This window comes from Xenopus laevis, chromosome 3S (assembly GCF_017654675.1).
Source record: "Xenopus laevis strain J_2021 chromosome 3S, Xenopus_laevis_v10.1, whole genome shotgun sequence".
Lineage (NCBI taxonomy): Eukaryota > Metazoa > Chordata > Amphibia > Anura > Pipidae > Xenopus > Xenopus laevis.
In genome coordinates this window covers 38301441-38321853 of record NC_054376.1, presented here as the reverse complement: position 1 = coordinate 38321853, position 20413 = coordinate 38301441, and the positions used below count along the sequence as shown (strand labels likewise).

General features: G+C 39.4%; 1 protein-coding gene across 2 annotated transcripts in view; it reads right to left on the bottom strand.

Annotated features, from left to right (window-relative positions):
- Window positions 1-919: 919 nt before the first annotated feature.
- Window positions 920-20413, bottom strand: part of chsy1.S (chondroitin sulfate synthase 1 S homeolog) — a 32306-nt gene continuing 12812 nt past the window's right edge. For both annotated transcript variants that reach the window (XM_018255269.2, XM_018255268.2), the window contains exon 3: window positions 920-4250. In XM_018255269.2, the coding sequence (XP_018110758.1) occupies window positions 2667-4250 (1584 nt within the window). In that variant the 3' untranslated portion in view covers window positions 920-2666. The remainder of the gene's footprint in view (window positions 4251-20413) is intronic.

Here is a 20413-nt window from a genome sequence, read left to right as displayed (position 1 = left end):
GGGGTGTCAAATATTAAGCATCCCAAGTGATTAGAACCGCATTCCTAATACCCCAGGCTGGTGCTCCTGTTATCAGAAAGCAGCCCCAGTGTGAGCAGAGGGATTCTGGCTTCTTTTTTCTTTGTGCAGAGGTGCATGTGTAGTGGAGCGAGAAAAGAAACTCTTTTTCACTCTACCACATTTGCATTGACCTAGGGACACGATTATAGGGGGCTTCCTGCAAACAAAAGCACTCCGGTTATCAGGTAAGCGATTATAATCACATGGGTGCCTAACATTTGGCTCCCTCAATGAGTCAGCCTTCCCTTCTACTTAGACATTTGATTTTCTTTTTTCAAATCAAGAAACCTGGAAGCAAATACAATGTAACTAACTCTATTAGCAGCTGCTAGTCCCTGTGGGTTTTGAGTTACTCATAAGCAGAGCAGTGGGGGAAGAAAAGGCCCAGTAATGGTACTGTATATCTAGATTTCTTGGCACATAATGAATGGCTATGTCAAACAAATTCTCTCAGGGCAATGGCATGGGGGGGGGGGTTCTAGGTTACAAAAAGTAAAGTGCTTAAAGCTCCAAAGCAACCCCATTCTCATGCCATAGAAGACTGAAAAAAACCCTTTACTTTATTTCAGGCTACTGCATCTTGAGCCTGCCAGACCATTTACATAAAAGTCTACGGTTGATGCTTTGGCAAGGTGTTTTGGGGGCTACAAACCCCCCCCCCCCTAAAATTGTGGTTAAAGTGCTCAGGTAGCTGTGGTGTGGTGCAGTTAATCGCTTGTCTCACACTGCTAGATTTTTGGTCCATGGCTGGCAGGGCTTCAGAGTGCAGATATAGAATAATTCGAATTGCAAGCAGACCACTACAAAAACAAAACCAAACAAATGTATATTTTATGAGACAGTTACAAACGGAACTACATTTCAGTGAACATTTTATTTATTAAACATTTTACATGAACAAGACATTGTGCCTCTGGGAGGGATGTAACGGTCAAATAAAAACAATAATTTAAAAAACTTTGTTCGTATCTACTCACTCCCACCCCGAAATATAAACATTACAAATGGGAAAAAAAGGAGATTTAGGAGACCTGAAAAATTGACAGCTCAATTTTATTTTTTGAGCTCATGTACTGCATTTGGTTTAAACATCAGCGCCAGATTATTTAAGGCACCGCAAGACATTAAGAAAAGAACAGTATTTAAAAAAAAAAAAAGTATGATAATTAAAATACAGAATTTTTATTTATGGTTTGCAAGTAGCATCTCAATAGAGAAACTTAGATGACCGGCATGATGTTTGATGATTCCGGAGCACTGTAGAGAAAGACTGTCTACAAATCAAGAAATCAAGTAAGGCACATTGGAAAATAGTGTCTTTACATGGCTATCTCTGACAAAGGCAGGGTTGTTGGTAATTGCAGGAATGTTGAAGTATTTGGTCTTATCATAAGGATAGGATGGGGCAGCGAGCAGGACTGCTTAGAGACAAGAAGTCAGACAACCAGCAGAAAGAAATAGAAGTCACCAATTAGAAATAAGAAAGATTAGGAAGTAGTCCTTCAGACAGTGGCCGGGCATAGCAATATAAAAATTTAATTCATTAAAAGTAGGTCTCTGATTGTACTACACAGTCACCCCCATCTTTTCCAGTTATTGGCCCAATGATTGAACATTTACATCAGCATATTTGGGCCATTAAATATTTAAAGATCTCATTTAGCTACCTGGCCAAACAAGCATATATATGTATGTAGGTGGCTGCTATGTGAAGGGCTCCTACCCAGGCAAAGCCTTCTGTAAACAATTGAAGCATTGTGTATTCCTAAAGTCAGAGCTACTCTCCAATTTGCTTACCTAACAGGCAGATCCTGCAGTGTACCACAGATTGATCACAACCACACAAACACAGCTTACAAGCATAAGAAAATAAAGCCTTGGGACATCATTGTACATAATGTTTATGCATAAGAAATTCTTAAATAAACAAAATGGGGGGGAAAAAACATGACAGATAAATTACAATACTAATAAGTATAACTCATAAGGAAGACAAGACAAGAAAAAAAAAAAAAAAACAGACAAAAGTCGGCTAAGGGCTCACTTTTTGTTAACTATGAATCTACGCCAGTTTACACACGTTACCCTGGGACATGACCAGCAATATCTGTTAATGGGAAACATTCTGTTACTGGCATACTAATATTAATGAAAACATGGAAGGGTACAATCGTGTCATTTGACTTCATGTGCAGACACAAGATTTTTGGACATTGAAGGTTGTGCAACAGTATTTAAAGGAGGGGCCATGTCGCTATTTGTAAGGTTTCCGAATGTAAGTGTCGAAATGGAGCAAATATGTTAATGTAGGTACAATGCAAGGCCTCGGCAAAGGTTGTAGAAGAAAGACTGTCCTGACAATGACGGCAAAGAAATGCAGCACTGAAAACGTGGAATGCAGTTAAAAAAAAACAAAAAAAACAAGAGATTTGTTCTTGAGACTTCAAGTTGCCGTATTGCAACAGCTGAAAGGCAAATACTGATCACATTTTTTTTCTTAGAAAGACATGATTTCTATCAAACGCTACAGTCTTGACTATTAAAATAATTTTGAAAAAATAAATTAGATTATGAAAGTTCAAGGGTCCCCCAGCAGTGCTGGATTACTAGGCTGTCCTCACAGACTCATTTGTTCTGCCAAAAGTTGGGTCATTCTTCTCAAGCCATAACTCGGCCAGACGCTGAGTCGACCCATAGGTGGAGGCTTTGGATCCCAAACACATTTTGTACTGTTTAGGATCAAGATTGGGGTCACAAAACACAGGATGGTGGATGTGAACAACTCCAACCTCCTGACTCCTAAAGGTCTTTAAACCTACTTGTACCACTTTGTTGAAAAGGTCAACATCCTCTAGTCCCCATCCTTGAATGGAAACATCAAAGCCCCCAGCACGTATAAGATCTCCCTTATAGACACAGGTGATGCCAAAGCCATAGTTTCTCCAAAAGCCAGTCTTCTGAGTAAAAGCATAATGGTTATCACTGGGAACTTTCCCCGCATAGACAATCTTGGGGTCGTATTGGCTAAATATAATAGGAAAGTATATTTGCTGCCCTAAAACGGTGTTCGCCCGACATCGCTGTATAAACTCTGTGGAAAACACCAAATCCACATCGCAAAAGAAGAGCAGAGAGTCATTATTAAACTGCGAGGATCCAACTTCCAAAGCCAAAGCCCTGGAGAACTCTCCAGACACTGGTAAGATCTGCATATCCGCCTTGGGATACTTGACACGGTAATCTCTCATGAGCTCAACTTGCCTGGTTTTGTCAGGATTGGAGTCAGAGTTGAAAAGCAGAATAACTAACTTCACATTTTGATTTGGGATGAGGCAGGTTTTTTCAAAGTTGGCCATGAACCTGGCAAACATATCGAATCGCCCAGAGAGTGGAACCAGGATGTTCACCTTTGTTTCTTTGGGCTCTTTGTGTTCAGCCTCTGATGCAGTGAGATGAAAGGGAACAAACATCTTAAGAGAATTGGACAAAAAGGACAAGGAACCAGATTCCTGGTTTATTTTATTTGCCAGCTCTTTAGCATCAATCTCTTCATGCTCCATGAACTGAATTTTGCTGAATGTTTGTTGGAGGTAGGCATGTCTCCTTACAGGGACAGTCATTTTCTTGCCCTTGTGCTTTTTGTAAAGAAGAAGCAGATCCAAGACATATTCTGCCCCATACATTGGGTTAACCCTACGGTATCCATACTGGATTTCTTTAAAGTCAATAATGCGACCTCGAACCTTGGCATTGGCATTGATCATCTCCATAACTTGCATTACAATGTCATCAAGAGCCTCCTTCTGGGAAGAATCCATTCCGCGTCTAGGAGGCTGTCCATCGGCAGTTGAATATAGATACTTGCCAGTGAGAAATTCCCACTCCAGAATCTCCTCTCTTTGACGTGGTTGGAACCTCATAAAAGATGGAGCAATCCCCAATTGCAAGTCATCCTTGTGGATTTCTGCATTACTGTACTTGCTCATAAGCACAATCTCCCTGTGCAGCTGGATTGTACGATACCGGAGCTCCGCTATTTTCCGACTCAGCATGTAGCTGTGCAAGCGGTACTGGTAGGGAGGGTTTTTATTGGGATGTAATGTTATGGCTCTGTGGATTTTGCTGTTATGAAGATCTCGGATGTAGCCCTTCTTGTTCTGCTCATAATTTTCATAAAACAACTGCTGCATCTGTGGAAGCACAAACAAGAATTCTGTTAATATTGGCTAAAAATAAACAAAACATATCGAGACGTCAACAAGATTGCAGTCTTATCTGGTGCTATATGAAGTAAACTAATACTTTCATACAAGTGTGCAAAAAAATGCACATTGTCCCTTCATTATTAGTGTTTTTGAGTTTGGCTTTCAATTTCAACAGCTAGAGTCCAAATTACCCTAGCAACCATGCATTGATTTAATGAGAGGCTGTATGAATAGGACAAGGCCTGAATAGAATGAGGAGTAATAAAAAGTAACAATAAAAATACATTTGTAGGCTTACAGAACATTTGTCTTCTAGATGTCGGGGACAGTGACCCCCATTTAAAAAGCTGGAAATAGACAAAGTAGAAGGCAAATAATTTAAAAATGATAAAAAAAAAACCTGATTGAAAAGATGCTTAGAAATATTCATTTTATATCATACTACTAAACTTAAAGGAGAACCACCCATTTAAGATTTGCTGGGTCTGTGATCTTTGAAGAGTATATTAAATTTTGGTTCCATAACGGCTGGAGTGACACTCACTGCAGACCCTTCGTAGAGACAAATTTAATGGTCTAATAAAACTATATTTAAGACACGTTATGAGTTGAATTCACTTGGCTATTTGTGCAGCATACAATAGTCCAAGAAACATTAAGAAGTTCTGAAGAAAAATGTCAAGACTTCTGAATAATTTCTGCTGTCCCTTCAGGGAATTCTGTGCAAATAGAAATGCAGCCTGGTTTGTTTTTTTTGCCGTATATATTTATCCAAGAACAGTGCAATGCCTTTAAGGCTTGACACGTTCTCCAGCCTTTAGAGGGTTAAGGGTTTGTGGTACAGCAGTTATGGGTCGCACTGGCCGCTTTCCAAAAGTCCAACTGAAAGAGAGCATGTTGTGTTTTTGAGTTTAATGAAGACAAACTCCTGCCAGAGAGAGTAGTGTGCACTGGACAAAATGGACTTAAAAATAAGGCCTGGTTTATACAAAATTTGGCCCCATGCCTGCAGAGCGTCCCAAAGGGATTCATCACAGTCTGAAATTGTGCTGCACAGTTACAGGCTTCAGCTCAACATATTTTCTGAACAAGGCTTCATGGTTAGCCCTCGATCAATGAATAAGTGCATGCAACGTGAGCCGGTTTATTTATAATAAAATTTTAAAAAAAGGGATCAGTTAATGCTCATCCCTGCCTGAAACGGGTTTCTAAGAGTGCTTATTCACATGTAACTTTTTAAATTGATTTTGTTCCACCTTTAATAAGGGCTAACAGATACAATATTTAAAGGCCATAAGAAAAAAAAAAAAGAAGGTGGGCATTTTAATGCAGCAGGCCAACCACAAGGCTTTGCCCACAAGTTTAAAGTAGAACATACTTGTGGCTAGGCTGTGCCTGGACAGATAAATGACAGTGTGTTGATGTTATTTCTGGAAGTCTACGTGGCACTAAAAAAACGATGAGAGGTTTCAAATAGCACAAAAAGTTCTTTATAACAGACGTTGAGCAATGGACTCTTCTGCTGTTGCAAGATCAAGCCGCCATCATGTGCTAGCAATGCGAGGGGCTAATCGTTTGACACCACACAACCCTACAGCCAAATGTAAGACTGGTTAGTAGAATGAGGTTAGTCATAGGTGCACTAGCACATAGCAGCAATTGGATATTATCTCTACACAAGCTCATTCAGCACCGGAGAGGGACGCTAAAAATGAATAAGAAAGTACATGGCAGTGCTATATAAATAAATGATGATGGTGTCAGTGTTAACATGGGAAGCAGAGGAGACATACGGTCAGGACGTGCCACTGCCTTGAGCTTAGTGACTGCCCACAATTTAGCTGGAGAAGCTGCATATCTGGTAGGGGTAGGTCGGTATGAGGCAACACAAGTCCTTATCTAAGCACTGTGTGCCTATATACTGGTGCATTCATTAACATTACAGGAATAGTTCAGTGTAAAATAAAAACTAGGTAAATAGATAAAATGTTTCTAATATAGTTAGTTAGCCAAAAATGTAATGTATGAAAGCTGGAGTGACTGGATGTCTAGCATAATAGCCAGAACACTACTTCCTGCTTTTCAGCTCTTTTGGTTTCCACTGATTGGTTACCAGGCAGTAACCAATCAATGACTTTAATGGGTGGACACATGGATCATAACTGTTTGCTTTTGAATCAGTGCTGCAGGCTTGAGGATCAATTGCAAACTCACTGAACACTTATGTCCCATGTGACCCCCCTGACTACTTCCTGCTTTTCAGCTCTCTAACTTCGAGTTAGAGTTCTGTTCGACATCCACTCACTCCAGCCTTTATACATTACCTTTTTGGCTAACTAACTATATCATACCTCCCAACATTTTGGAAATAGAAAGAGGGACAAAAACATTTGCCGAGCGGAGCACAGTGACATTTTTGACCATGCCCAGTTTGTGTCAACACCCTCTAATTACCATGACCATCCAAAATGTGTCAGGTTATGAAAGTTTAAACACATTTCTGTGGTTTTAATCGGTTATTACAGTTTTGCTAATGAAGGTGAACTTCCCTTAAAGTCTTAGTTCTCCCAAGAGACCTCCTTATATACACTTTTACAAAGGTATCTATTCTGGCCTCTCTGCCAAAAGCCAATTAAGTTAGAAACATTGTATCTTTTTCTGGGTGTTCAGTGCAGTAGATCAAATAGAAAATTGGGACATTTCAGTACAAATGGGGGTCTGCGGGTTGAGCTGTAAAAAGCAGGACTGTCCCACTCAAAACGGGACAGTTGGGAGGCAAGAACTACATTAGAAACAATTTATTTTGCACAGATTATTTACCCATTTTTTATTTTTATACTGAACAATTCCTTTAAAATAAAATGTCAGATGGTCTATTTGTACACTGTATTCTGATTGAATAGGTGTTATGGCTTCTTTAATGATCACATCATGCAGGTTCTATGTGACAGCAAGTATTTTATATATATTTTATAGATTTCGCAAACCAGAGGAATATGTACCTGGGTGAAGTCGAGGTAATGAAAAAAAATTAATAAATAAAAGGTACTACTTCTAAGCCCAAAAACATACACTCTTAAAAATAAAACAAAATAACATACAACCAAAATCTGCAATGCAATGAGATATTATACTACAAAAGAAAAAGTGTTTTGGAACTATAGGACTTATTATTATTTTTTATTTTACCCATTGTAGATCAGTTCTTCCTAAGAACTACGTAAAGCACTTAGAAATGTTGGGGATGCTCTGAGAGGACAATAGGATGGACTATGTTTAAGTGTATGACAGAAGTGCCAGAAATATTTTGGAAAGACCATTCCTCTCTAAGCCGGATGACACTGGAAACAAAGAATGGATTCATTTCACGGGAAGCGCTAGTGCATTAATTAGAAGCTGGAATTATATATAAAAAAGAAGCCTGTGGATCCCCTGAATATTCGGAACTATAAGATTGTCCAGTGGCAGTGCTTCTTCTATGTAAAGCCCCAAAATTTACAAGTGTTAAAGCCGTTTCCAATGACAGGCCAAGCACATGTCCTTTATGCATGAGGAGACCCTTGGCCTTTGGTCCTTTACATCAATAGTTAAGGAAGAGATGGCCGGTCTCATTATACAGCATTTATTGCAACATACTTCTTTATATATCACATTATCAGCCAGAGTCTGTCTCATTACAGAACTGCTGCAAGAGAGTGCGTTACAATCCAAAAGTAAGTTATTTATATCCATGACTAAAGTGAGGCTAAAGAGATTGCACGCTGAACAGAGATTCACATGGGAATGAACAAATGGAAGATTTTAGAAATAGATCCATCATTTTCCATGGTTATCAGTCAGTTGGCCAGACACAGCCTTCAGAATGGCTCCTGCTGCAGCAGAATGAGAGGTTTATTCCACAACGAAGGCTCATGGCATTGAGTTTCTTTGCTGGAGGAGAAATACCAGATACTCAAGTGCCCCAACATGATGGCTTAATGGCTGGACTGTTCCTCTTTTCAACAACCATCCTATTAATTACACTATTTGGTATCAGAGCTATCAAACTGATCCATTATTGGGACCCCAAGGTAGACCCAATGGTGAAGCTCCTCGCCAAGAAACAACTTTTTAAAAATGAAATTAACGCAGTGGGATTTAATGTGCAGACAGTAGTGTTCCAACACTGTTCTGTTATTTTGGTTTTTGCCATTTGAATTTTAAACTAATCTGGTTGCTAGGCATAACTTTCCACAGCAATCAGGCAGTGGTTTAGAAATGAGAAAGGTAGAATTGCAAGAGGGGCTCAGAGATGTACACAAAACGAAAGACAGTAAAACTGCAACCTCAAAATAATCTGCTTTTTTTGCCATCAACAGGATTTTTGGAAAAAAGCAGAATAGGAGAGTTAATACTTCTTCTACTACTAGAGAAATATGCATTATGTACTGCTGTCACTACAGCAAAAACCAAGTATGATGATTGCCCCTAATATGCAGGCTACTTTGCAGGCTACTAAGCAAAAAAACACAAACAAACTTGTCTGTCCCACTTTTCCTGTGCAAGCAAATAATACCCAGGTTGCTGTGGGACAAGAGAACACAAGACCACCATCTCTTTTTAGGGTGAGACAAAGCTAGAACCTAATTTTAGGAACATCAGATAGGAAAAAAACAGACCAGTATATTGGCAAACAGAATAGCAGCTCACATTTATTCCAATACAGGACCTGTTATCCAGAATGCTCTGGACCTGTGGTTTTCCGGATAACGGATCCTTGTAATTTGGATCTTTATACTTTGTCTACTAGAAAATCTTGTATCATTAAACATACCCAATAGGCTGGTTTTGCTTCCAATAAGAATTAATTACGGTACATCTTAGTTTGGATCAAGTACAAGATGTTTTATTAATACAGAGGAAAATCAAAAAATACAAAAGGAAATCATTTTTAAAAATTTGGATTATTTGAATATGATGGAGTCTATAGGAGATGGCCTTCCTGTAATTCGGAGCTTTCTGCATAACAGATCCCATACCTGTATTAGAAGGGGGGGCATCTTGATAAACGGAAATAGATTCCTTTTTACGGTATGACTTTACAGTGTGAGTTTTGCTGGATGCCTTGGCATTCTCACTGCTGTGCCCTTTAGTTATGCCAAACCATCTGCTCTTGGCAATTTAAGGTTTAAGCTGCAGCTACTGACCAGTAAAGCAAGAAAATGGGAGGGTGGGGGGGAAGAAGTTGAAATAGAGTCGTGAGCAGATGATTTGAGGTTTCCTGGACAGAAAACCATACAAGATTCTGTCCCTCTGCTACTGTCTGCCTTGTGGCAGGACAATCATCAGACCAGCAATTTAACTGTTCCTCCTTGGTCCTAGAATTAACATTCCATAGTGCTGGGCATCTACCACCCAAAACTAAATATAACTACACTGCAAAAACCATTTCCTTCTAAGAACCATGTAAGGTGTATATGTATACATGTACATGTGTGTATGTGTTTAGATCACATACATACCATAGACGATTCTTAGAAGGAAATGGTGGTTTGCCAATGACATGGGGTGCGAGAAAAAAAAAAAAAAAATGAAATTACAAATATTATAAAGAAGCCACACCTAAGTCTTCTACTGTCGAGTGAAAGAATATGAAGCCATTTCATGTAACCTGTAAGTTTTTCCTGGCTGTGGCCATTTAATGCATGCCAGATAGGAAATACATGGGTACTTCAGACAGTCTGTGGGCAGAAATGGCTATAGATCAGGTCCAAAAAATTGAACAGTCACACAACACTGCAATTCCCAATTCAAGTGCTACAGTAGTAATGGCCCATTTGAAGCACCAGTCCAACAGAATAGTTATATATGTCCTATAGCTATAGTATGAAGTCCATCTAACGTTCTAGATTTGTATACAGTGCAGTTGATCAGTTTTCTGACCTGAACTTGTTGAGTAAGTTACTTTGTGAACATTGATTCCATTTACTTTCTATATGCTTATTTATTTATTTCTTTGCACTGGAAACGTATCAACCACCATTTGGAGATAGAGGATATATGGGTGCTATATAGAGGGTTTTTTTTCTCATTTCATCATTTTAGGTCTGTGAGAAAGGTGCCTCCTGAGCAACAAACAACAAGCTACAGGCATTTTGGTATTACGGATACTGACTGGTAACAAGCAGCACTGCTGGAGTGAACCAATATGGAGTTTATTCAACGATATTCCAATAACTGCATCAGCAGGGACACATTCCATTGCTGCATAGATAAATTAGGAACGGCAAAGATCTTTTCAGAAAAATTATGTCGTCACAGCTGTATTTTACATTTTGCTGTATTTTGAGTTAATAAACCAAGGGACACACTGATAAGAGGATGAAACTTTTCACAAAATTTTCTTAAAAATAATATCTGAACCAACTGCACGTGTGGTGATCTTGGGCATTTTACTCTCTGAATTTTTCAAGCAAAAATGCATAAGGTTTAATTTTTGCTTGATTTAACAGTTTCCTTGCAGTGATGCTCACAAACCAAAATGGTAAGGAACAAGTACTTTATACTCTGGAAGAAAAGTCAACCATCTAAATGGAATAGCACATGGGGAGATTTGTAGCATTTTGCAGCAATTTTATCGAATAGACTCCCTTAAAGGGAAAAAATTTTTTTTCAAAATGAATCAGTTAATAGTGCTGCTCCAGCAGAATTCTGCACTGAAATCCATTTCTCAAAACAGCAAACAGATTTTTTTATATTCAATTTTGAAATCTGACATGGGGCTAGACATTTTGTCAATTTCCCAGCTGCCCCTGGTCATGTGACTTGTGCCTGCACTTTAGGAGAGAAATGCTTTATGGCTGGCTGCTGTTTTTCCTTCTCAATGTAACTGAATCTGTCTCAGTGGGACATGAGTTTTTACTATTGAGTAGTTGTTCGTAGATCTACCAGGCAGCTGTTATCTTGTGTTAGGGAGCTGCTATCTGGTTACTTTCCCATTGTTCTTTTGTTTGGCTGCTGGGGGGGGGAAAGGGAGGGGGTGATATCACTCTTAACTTGCAGTACAGCAGTAAAGAGTGATTGAAGTTTATCAGAGCACAAGTCACATGACATGGGGCAGCTGGGAAATTGACAAAATGTCTAGCCCCATGTCAGATTTCAAAATTGAATATAAAAAAAATCTGTTTGCTCTTTTTAAAAATGGATTTCAGTGCAGAATTCTGCTGGAGCAGCACTATTAACTGATTCATTTTGAAAAAAATGTTTTTTCCCATGACAGTATCCCTTTAACTTTCTACAAAGCCTTTACTTCCCTATTAAACTTTGACCAGAAAGCATTTGTGTGATGAATGCAATGATATTTAATGATAGGAAGATAGGAAATCATTCCTTCGATCACTGTTAATCTGCTGGTCGCTGTGGGGGGTAACCATATCACATGGAGACATTTCATCTCTTGGTTGGACCCTGGCAAGGCAGCCAATAGGAACACATACATATACTGTAACCACAGATAAGAGGTGTTGATATTTTTACATCTATCTCCTCAAGTCCCTGTCTGGAAGCTATTAAAATGTCATACAGTGAAAGAGTCAGTGGAGCTCACTGACAGATTGGAAACAAAGGGCTCCAGCAGGACCAGAGCGAAGGCCATAAAATAAGTGAAGGTATGTTTTAGTCACAACCATGTGCTGAAACGGAAACTAGAAACTGTAGACTATTAATATACTTCTTATATTAGTCTGCTTGATGTGGTTCAGGAACCGCAACCTCCAGTGAATGAAGCGCCATGCATTTAAATGGGATGCTTGCCTTTGCCTGAATATTATAAATGGACCTGTCCTATGCAGCTTTTCCACTGGTCTTCACTATGTATTGTGCTTTTTTTTTTATTTTATTTTTTAATAAAATCAGTAGCATTCCAAATGTGCCTCAGATAGCAGAAATGATAACTCAATTTTAGGGTCACATAACCCAGCAAAAACAAACCAGACTCGCTATTAATATTTTCTGATGTGGTACCACCAAACCAAAGGGGTTGTTCAGCTTCCAAAAAATTTTTCAGTTCAGTTGTTTTCAGATTGTTCACCAGAAACAAAGACTTCTTTTAAAATTGCTTTCCATCTTTTATTTTTTACCGGTTTTCCAAAACTGAAGTTTAATGTAGCATCCTGCAGCGGGTCAGTTACCCGCGGGTTACTCGAAAAAAAAAAAAAAGCAGGCATCCTACAGAATGAGGGGAGGATTTTCAGGTGCGGATATAGATGCGGGTCAGGTTGCGGGTCTCATATAATTTTCTTATGTTATTTTACAAAACTTGTTTCTGTCCCTGTCCACTTTTGATGTCACTTCCGGTTTGCAGCAACATCACTTCCGGTTTGATGGTGGTCGGCGGTTGCGGATAAGGCAGTTGCGGGTTGGGTAGAGGATCAAACTTGGTAAATATGCGGGTTGTGGTTCGAGACACGGGCTGCGGGTTGGGGTCTGGTCCAGGTCTTAGAAATTGGTTTCTGGTGTTTCAGTCTGGCAGCTGAGTGATCCAGGAGCATCTGAACTGTTACAACTACATTTACATTTCTCAGCAGTATCTGTGGAATATTACCAACTATTGTATAAATTCTAACAGTTGCCTCGAATAGAACTCAGGGATTCTACTCAGCAGGGACAAAGATAAAAAAAATGTATTAACTAAATATATCACTTTAAAACAATTAAAGAGTCGGACCCCCCCCCCCCCCAGAGCTGCTTTAGAAGGTGAAAAATAAAACTTTACACTTTAATTAGAAAAACGGTCAACAAATAGAAAATAAAGGGTTTCAACCCCTTTAAAAGCTTAATGTCCCAACTCATTCAGAAATACAGCAGGCAGACCTTATATTCTACTCAAGAAGGCAGCATTAATACATATTTGGAAGGATACCATATGTACACTGCAGTGCAGTACAGAAACCAGGGTAGCCAGCATCAGAGTAGATTTCAGCTGTGCAGCAGCACTTTTGTTGCTTCTTTGCCTGATGTAGCCCCACTTTGACAATTTCATGATTTGCTCTTCTCCCTTATGTCTCAAAAGATGATGCAAATCTTTATTACAAATGGATGAATGAATACAAGTGCAATACCTGCTCACTTAATTAATAGGACAGGGCAGATGACTCTGTATTCCTTTTTAGATAAAGCAAGTTGCTGTTCTAAAAAAAACAACAAAGAGTGTGGTTGACCAAGGGAATTAGAATACTTCTAACTTCAGGGTCAGGGAAAGACATTTCCCATCCGAATTAAATTGGCAGCCGGTTTACTAGGCTGGGATTGTTTGCTTTCCCTTTAACCAACATTAACTGAATGTGTGTGTGTGTGTGTGTGTGTATGGTAATACCAGCTGGGGGACATTCCATGGGAGGTCAGTAGAAAGTAGGAGCCAAAAGGGCATGATTTGTAAACATAAGAAGAACAACTAGAGGAAAGCAAGGCATTTAGTTTGCCCCCAAGGGAGAATGCCTAGAATATCTCAGCATCCATGTCAATCAGATTTCAGAACTTGGCAAAACTACAGAATGATTTGAGTTAATGGCACTGGCACATAAAGCAAGCAAGAAAGAAAAACAAACACCTAGCTCTTTATGGGCATTAATGATATGCCTGAAAACTGCAATAAAACTTATGGACTGGAACGGTTAATTAAGAGTACGAGAATATGAGCACATTGAGGAGGAGAGACGTAGATCAATACTGCAGCATACCGGCTTGTGAGAGGAAACAGAAAGCCTTCCAGATTATAGTTCTGCATTTGATCAAATGCAACTATTTTTAATAAATAAAAAGGCCTGTGTAATATTGGATAAGTCAAAATATTTCGAAACGACTGATGGCATCAGCCATCACATTTGCCCAGGTGCAGAAACCAGTAAGAGGTTTGCTTTTACCGAAGAATGCTACCTGCTGATTACGTTTGCCCAGGTGCAACAACCAGTGTCTCACTGCATAACAGCAAACTATCTTTATGGAATTAACATCTCTTGTTAGCTGGATCTAGCTGGACATTAATGGATAGTATCTAGTCAAATGCGTAAAAAGCAAAAGCACAAGCCGGGATCAAAAGACTTGCATTTCCCTGCACCATCAGCAGGGCTACACTCACAGGATGAACACCAGAAGATTTCTAGCAGAAGAACCTTGAAATTAAGAATGTGCTGTTCATAAACAGCCAGGAGAGAAAGAGACAGTGATGAGAGGGTCATTTATCAACACTGGGCAAATTTGCCCATGGGCAGTTACCTATAGCAACCAATCAGTGATTAGCTTTTAAAAGCCAGCTGCAAGTAGAACAATGAATGGAGCAATTTGATTGGTTGTCATGGGTTTGCCCAGTGTTGATAAATGACCCCCTGTGAGAGACAAAAAAAAAAAAAAAAAAAAAAAAAAAAAAAAAAAAAGACAGAGAGGGAGAGAATGGGTGGCAATCTGTATGCTCAGTGCATACACTTATCTATTGCCCAGTGCTTGAGAATACGTTGACAATTTATAAAAATATGTTAATGATTATCAAAGGTCACATCTTTGAATTTGAAAGGTAGCGAAGTCTGCAAGAACCACAGCTTATTGTTTTCATATGACTAAGTAAAGCGGAATACTCATCCTTTGCTACATAGGTCAATTGATGTCTGGAGGAGATACTACAAGGGAGATCGTGGACACATTTTAACAATCGATACGTGAAAAGCGTAAAAAGCAAAAGCACAAGCCGGGATCAAAAGACTTGCATTTCCCTGCACCATCAGCAGGGCTACACTCACAGGATGGTCAGAGACTGTCTGCAAGCTGGGCATTAAAGGGGGACATAAACCCAAAGTAAAATTTTGTTCGAAAATTTTAAATTTTCAGCAACTTACAATACATATCAGTTACAGATTTTCAACATGTGATTTATAAATACTGTAACTGCTATGGAAAGCGGTCTCTTTTCTATTTCCTGTCCTACTGGCTCTTCCTTCTTTATTGAACAATGTAGCAGGATTAACAGACCTGTGAAGCAGCATCCAAGGCTGACTTCTGATACATGTTTCAAGATACAGACCTGCAGTGTAAGGAATGAAATACACAACTTTCAACTACAAATGATATTTATAAATAATAAAAATAAGCCATTTTAACCATATGAATGAATGTATATTGGAAAGTTACTTAAAACTGCATTTAGTTTGGTAAAATTGTACTTCTGAATTCAGTTTACAGCAGAGAGGGGAGGAGGGAGCTGGCAAAAGGGAGGGGGAGAGAGGAGCAAACTGAGCATGCTCAAGCCCTAGCCCTGGAGGTTTAAGCTGAAAACAGTAAGTCTGATACAAATGCCCATGTATACACAATAGAAGGAAAGCGAAATGTGGAGTTCTTTTGACAGAGGATTTAGAGCAGCATTACTTTGAGGGTTTACTAGTGTATTAATATAGACGTTTCTGATAAACAGTACTTCGTGATAACCTTTCCCTTCTCCTTTAACGCGTTTTGCCAGAACAAACACATAAAGCCAACAAAGGCCCTGACCCATTATGGGTGTCCTGTGTCAAATATTATCTGGGATTTCTACATTACTTTATACTTTTGTTTGTTTTATGTACACTTGGTTTAAGCTGAAAAGTACACAATTATTAATACACAATAATTAAATATGGCTCCAACCTTTTATGGGTGTTCTGCGTCAAAATAAACAAAAGTATAAAGGAATATAAAAAAATCCCAGAAAATATTTGACGCAGAACACCCAGAAAAGGTTGGAGCCATATTTAATTATTGTGTATTAATAATTGTGTACATAAAATAAACAAAAGTATAAAGTAATATAAAAAAATTCCAGAAAATATTTATGTACACTTGATTAAAGCTGAAACAAACAATTATTAATACAGTGGACTAAAATAAAATAGGTTTATTCCATCTTATTTGATAAAGTTGGACAGAGAGAGCAAACAGAGTTTGGCCTTCTATATCATTCAAGTTTAACAATTCTACCCTAGATGGTTGTCGCAGGGGTTGCAGTTTGGTTGATTTTGCTTAATTCTGAATAATGCCCAAATGTTGCATTTGGTGCAAAACAAACTGTCCAGTATACGACACAGAGTCTCTTATTGCTTTCAAAAGAAGTGTCATCACCTTGGCACTCTACCCTATACAGAAGCCACTACAACATGAGAAAAGTGGGTTCAGATGTTTTCTGAAAGTTTAACAAACACTTGCAGAGCAAAGACACAATTGGAAACAAACCGGAAATAGCCAAAAGTTTGCCTTAAATCAACAGCTGGATTGGGATTGTAGCACCTCTGTACAACTTCCTCTCGGGGGGGGGGGGGCGGAATACAATTAGCTTCAATCACTGGGGTTTGTATTGCCCACATAAAAAACGTTTTCTAGTTCTCTCATTGCTGAAACACAAAGAAAGCTTTACTGTAACAAAAGTCTATCTAGCAAGGATGGATAGTTTTACCTTAACGTCTAGTGTGGAGTATAAAGCAGTATAAAATGCCATTGGCAGTAATAATGGTTTAATAACTTTTGCATCTCTCAGGCCTGAAATTTAAACCTGGTTGTTAGGGGTTAATTATCCTAGCAACCAACAAGATAAATTTTAGAAAGTCAGAAAGAAAAAGAAAACCTAAATAAAACCAAAAAGCCTCAAAGACAGTCAAATCTGATTTTAGTTGCTGGGGTCAGCAATCAGACAGGCTGTAAAGAGCCAGCCGAGAAAGCGAATTAAGTGCACATGAAATGTTGCATAGAATCAGATATTGGAGTTTTGCCTCAAACTCTGGAAAAGACAGCTTACGGGTTTGCCTTGTTCTTGTGTTGGTAGCATAGTGCCGATTCGCCTTACATTTGCATATGGACAGCGACGGTAACAATCGAAGAGTTCCGATAGCAGCATAACCTGCACGTACAGGAAATATCACCACCATAGAAAGTTTATAGATACGGCATGAGGAAATTGCCCCAGACTAAATGTGCGGTCGTATATACAAGTCATATTGAATCAGATGTCACATTATAAAAAAAGGGGGAGGGGGTTTATTGCCTGGATACATCAGACAAAAAAGTGGGGGAGGACACAGTGATTGCAGCTTCAGTGTGGTGCATTGTGATGTGACAAGGGTACAGAGCTCTATATACTCACTGTGTATCCCTGCATGCAACCTCCAGCAATACCAATGTAACATTCATTACTGGCACCAGATTACAGAACAGCAGTGCTCATTTAACAGTATCTCATGGAGTCAACTAATAGATTGCTTTCCCTGTAGTGAGCGGCATCCCAGATTATGTACTCAAGTATCCTCTACTATACCCCATTCTGGATTTGGGTGTGCTAGTAGGGGAAAAGTGGCTGTCTTTAAATAAACAGTAACTTCGTTTGATTGGTACAAGAGGTTTGAAGAGAAGCAGACACACAAGGAAATTAGCAGAGGCCTATGGGAAAACTGGGAGGGGATTATGATTACGATCATTTATTTATTTATATAGCACCAACATATTAAGCAATGCCTTACAGAGATTATACACAAAACCCTAGTTACAGTGGAGCTCACAATCTAAAGGAGTTGATAACAGCCATGCATATAATGGTCAATTCTATCAGGAGCCAATGAACTTGCCTGTTTGTAGGAGGAAACCTGGAGAAGCCAGGTGCAGGGGTGAAGGTTTTTCCCCCAGAAATGCACTGGTCAATGTTTTCAGGATGCCTGTGTGGCCTTAAAGGACCAAGAACATAAAAAATATATTTTTTTTTTAAAAAAAAAATTAGTTTGTACATAACGGGAAAAAAAACAAAACACCAACACGTATTAAACTTTGAAATCGCAAAGTCTTTATTTAGAAATAACTTACCTTAACTGATCCTTAAATTTTTTTTTAAAGCAACCACTACAAGGGGTAGATTCAGGGACACTGGCAAAGGAGCCAAGACTACACTTGCATACTAGCAGATAAGCAGACAACATAATTGAATACTTTGCAACAGAATGAAAGAGAGACAGAACAGCACAGCACACACAGGTTTATAGGAGATCGAGATATTTCACAGCAGGGCCTGCAAGTCTCAAGCTATTGACTGTGTAGAATCGTGAGCTACAAACAGCCTGCCAGAACTCTGTGATAAATACTTAATAGGAAAAATTCTGTGAGTGGTGATATATTCAAATTGGAAAACCAGCTGCAGAATCTCTTTTGCATCCCCCCCCACAAAGAATTTAAGAGTAATGAATAAGGGTTAAAAAGAAGTGGAAGGTCTTCCTAGATTCCTGACTGGGCCATTGTGGAGGAAAAGGCTTCTGTAACGTATCACTTATCACAAGATAACTTGAATTCAATATGCACTGCTAGCAAGAACCCTGGAGCAAGATCTGGCCAGAGGGCTGCAATAGGGCTGAACAATAAGTTCTTTGTAAGCTCCTATGGATAAGGATTTTGCCCTCCTTCTCTTAAACCATATCCTGACTGATATCTATTTACAGCTAAAGGAAACACCAAGGCTGTATGCATCATTAAAGAAGATTGATTTAACTGCTTCAAGACAAAAGCAAGACTAGTAGGTACGGAAACAATGAACGGGAGCCTCCACTGCTATCAGACAGATATCGAGAGCAAAAAACTGTAAACATTCTAGGCAGCTGCTTTGGTACAGGTATTGGAAGATTTCGGAGCAGTAAAATTAAATAAAACAGAGAATAGCTGTGAGGACAGGGTAGAGCAGGATTGGATCATGATGCAGGTCTACACAGCCCTGAAGCAGAGAGAATTAATGTTATTCATAGTCTACCTTGTTCAACACTTGTGTGCAAGACTTGAGTCAGCAAGAGGTAAATCAAACTGAGACATTCCAACACCATGGTCTGAGTCAGAGTGCCTCTTTCATATAGATTCTGTATGGGACATGCAGAGGCACACAGAATTTTGGTAGCTTGAAGCACTGGACAGCATGCTGCACATGTATCAGGCAATGATTGTGAATCACATCAGTATACGTTAGTTTAAAATGGTAAAGGATAAGTGAAACTCATAATCGGCCCAGTGCCAATTTAGTTGACTAAATTCTTACTCAGTCCCCATGACACAAAGGTACAGGAATCAGAGCAGTAGCTTGACGCTTTTCTCCTGACTGGGCTCTACCTTCAACATGGGACAGGTAAAAAGCGCCCTACCAAAGTTTGCACATGCAAACCACAATCCAGTTAGTGATAACCCACCATCATGGTTTTGGGGCGAGCCTAAAGGTGGCCATACACGGGCCGATAAAAGCTGCCAACAGACCGTGTCGGCAGCTTATTGGCCCGTGTATGGGGGCCCCCGACGGGCTTCCCCGATCGAGATCTGGCCGAAAGTCAGAAATCCCGTCGGATCGCGTCCGCATCTGTTCTTTGATGCGGTCCCGCGATCCGACCGCCCGTTTGGCGAACGCTAGGATCCGATCGTTGGGCCCTAGGGCCCACGATCGGATCAGCCCGATATTGCCCACCTCAAGGTGGGCATATCGGAGGGAGATCCGCTCGTTTGGCGACATCGCCAAACGAGCGGATCTATCCGTGTATGGCCACCTTAACTCAGAGTGCTAAAAAGAAAAGTTTACATGGAAATATACCATAATGCAGGACTAGATGCTCACGACCACGTTATGATCTTTATCTTGGAAACTTTTTATATTTTTGCCTACACAATGACTTGAACTTTTTACTTTCACTTTGAAGTTATCTGGCAGAATGGTAAACAGTAGGAGTGAAGTATCTGGCCATGGGAACACTGAACACCTTTGCCGGCTGCAGTTTGTTAAGTATACTTCAAAGTGCCTCCTGTAATCTAAAGCAACCAATTAGTAAAAGCGTAATAAAAGCAAATACCCAATTGGTGACATAATGCTTACGGATAAAAGCAGAGCGAGAAATATACCAATCACTTGCTTGCGGATTACTCAGACTAAAGCAAATTCACCAATTGTACTTTGGTGGCATTTATTCATTTATTTTGTCTGCATGTAATCCTTACTGGTTTCAACACATTTTATGTGATATATATAGATTTAAATGCCAAACACTAGATCAGCACTGGAGTTAAATGTAGGGCTTGGGCCTTAACATGTGCGAGTTGTCTATAATAAGAATGCTTAACCTAAGGATCAACATACGGAGTTTATAAAA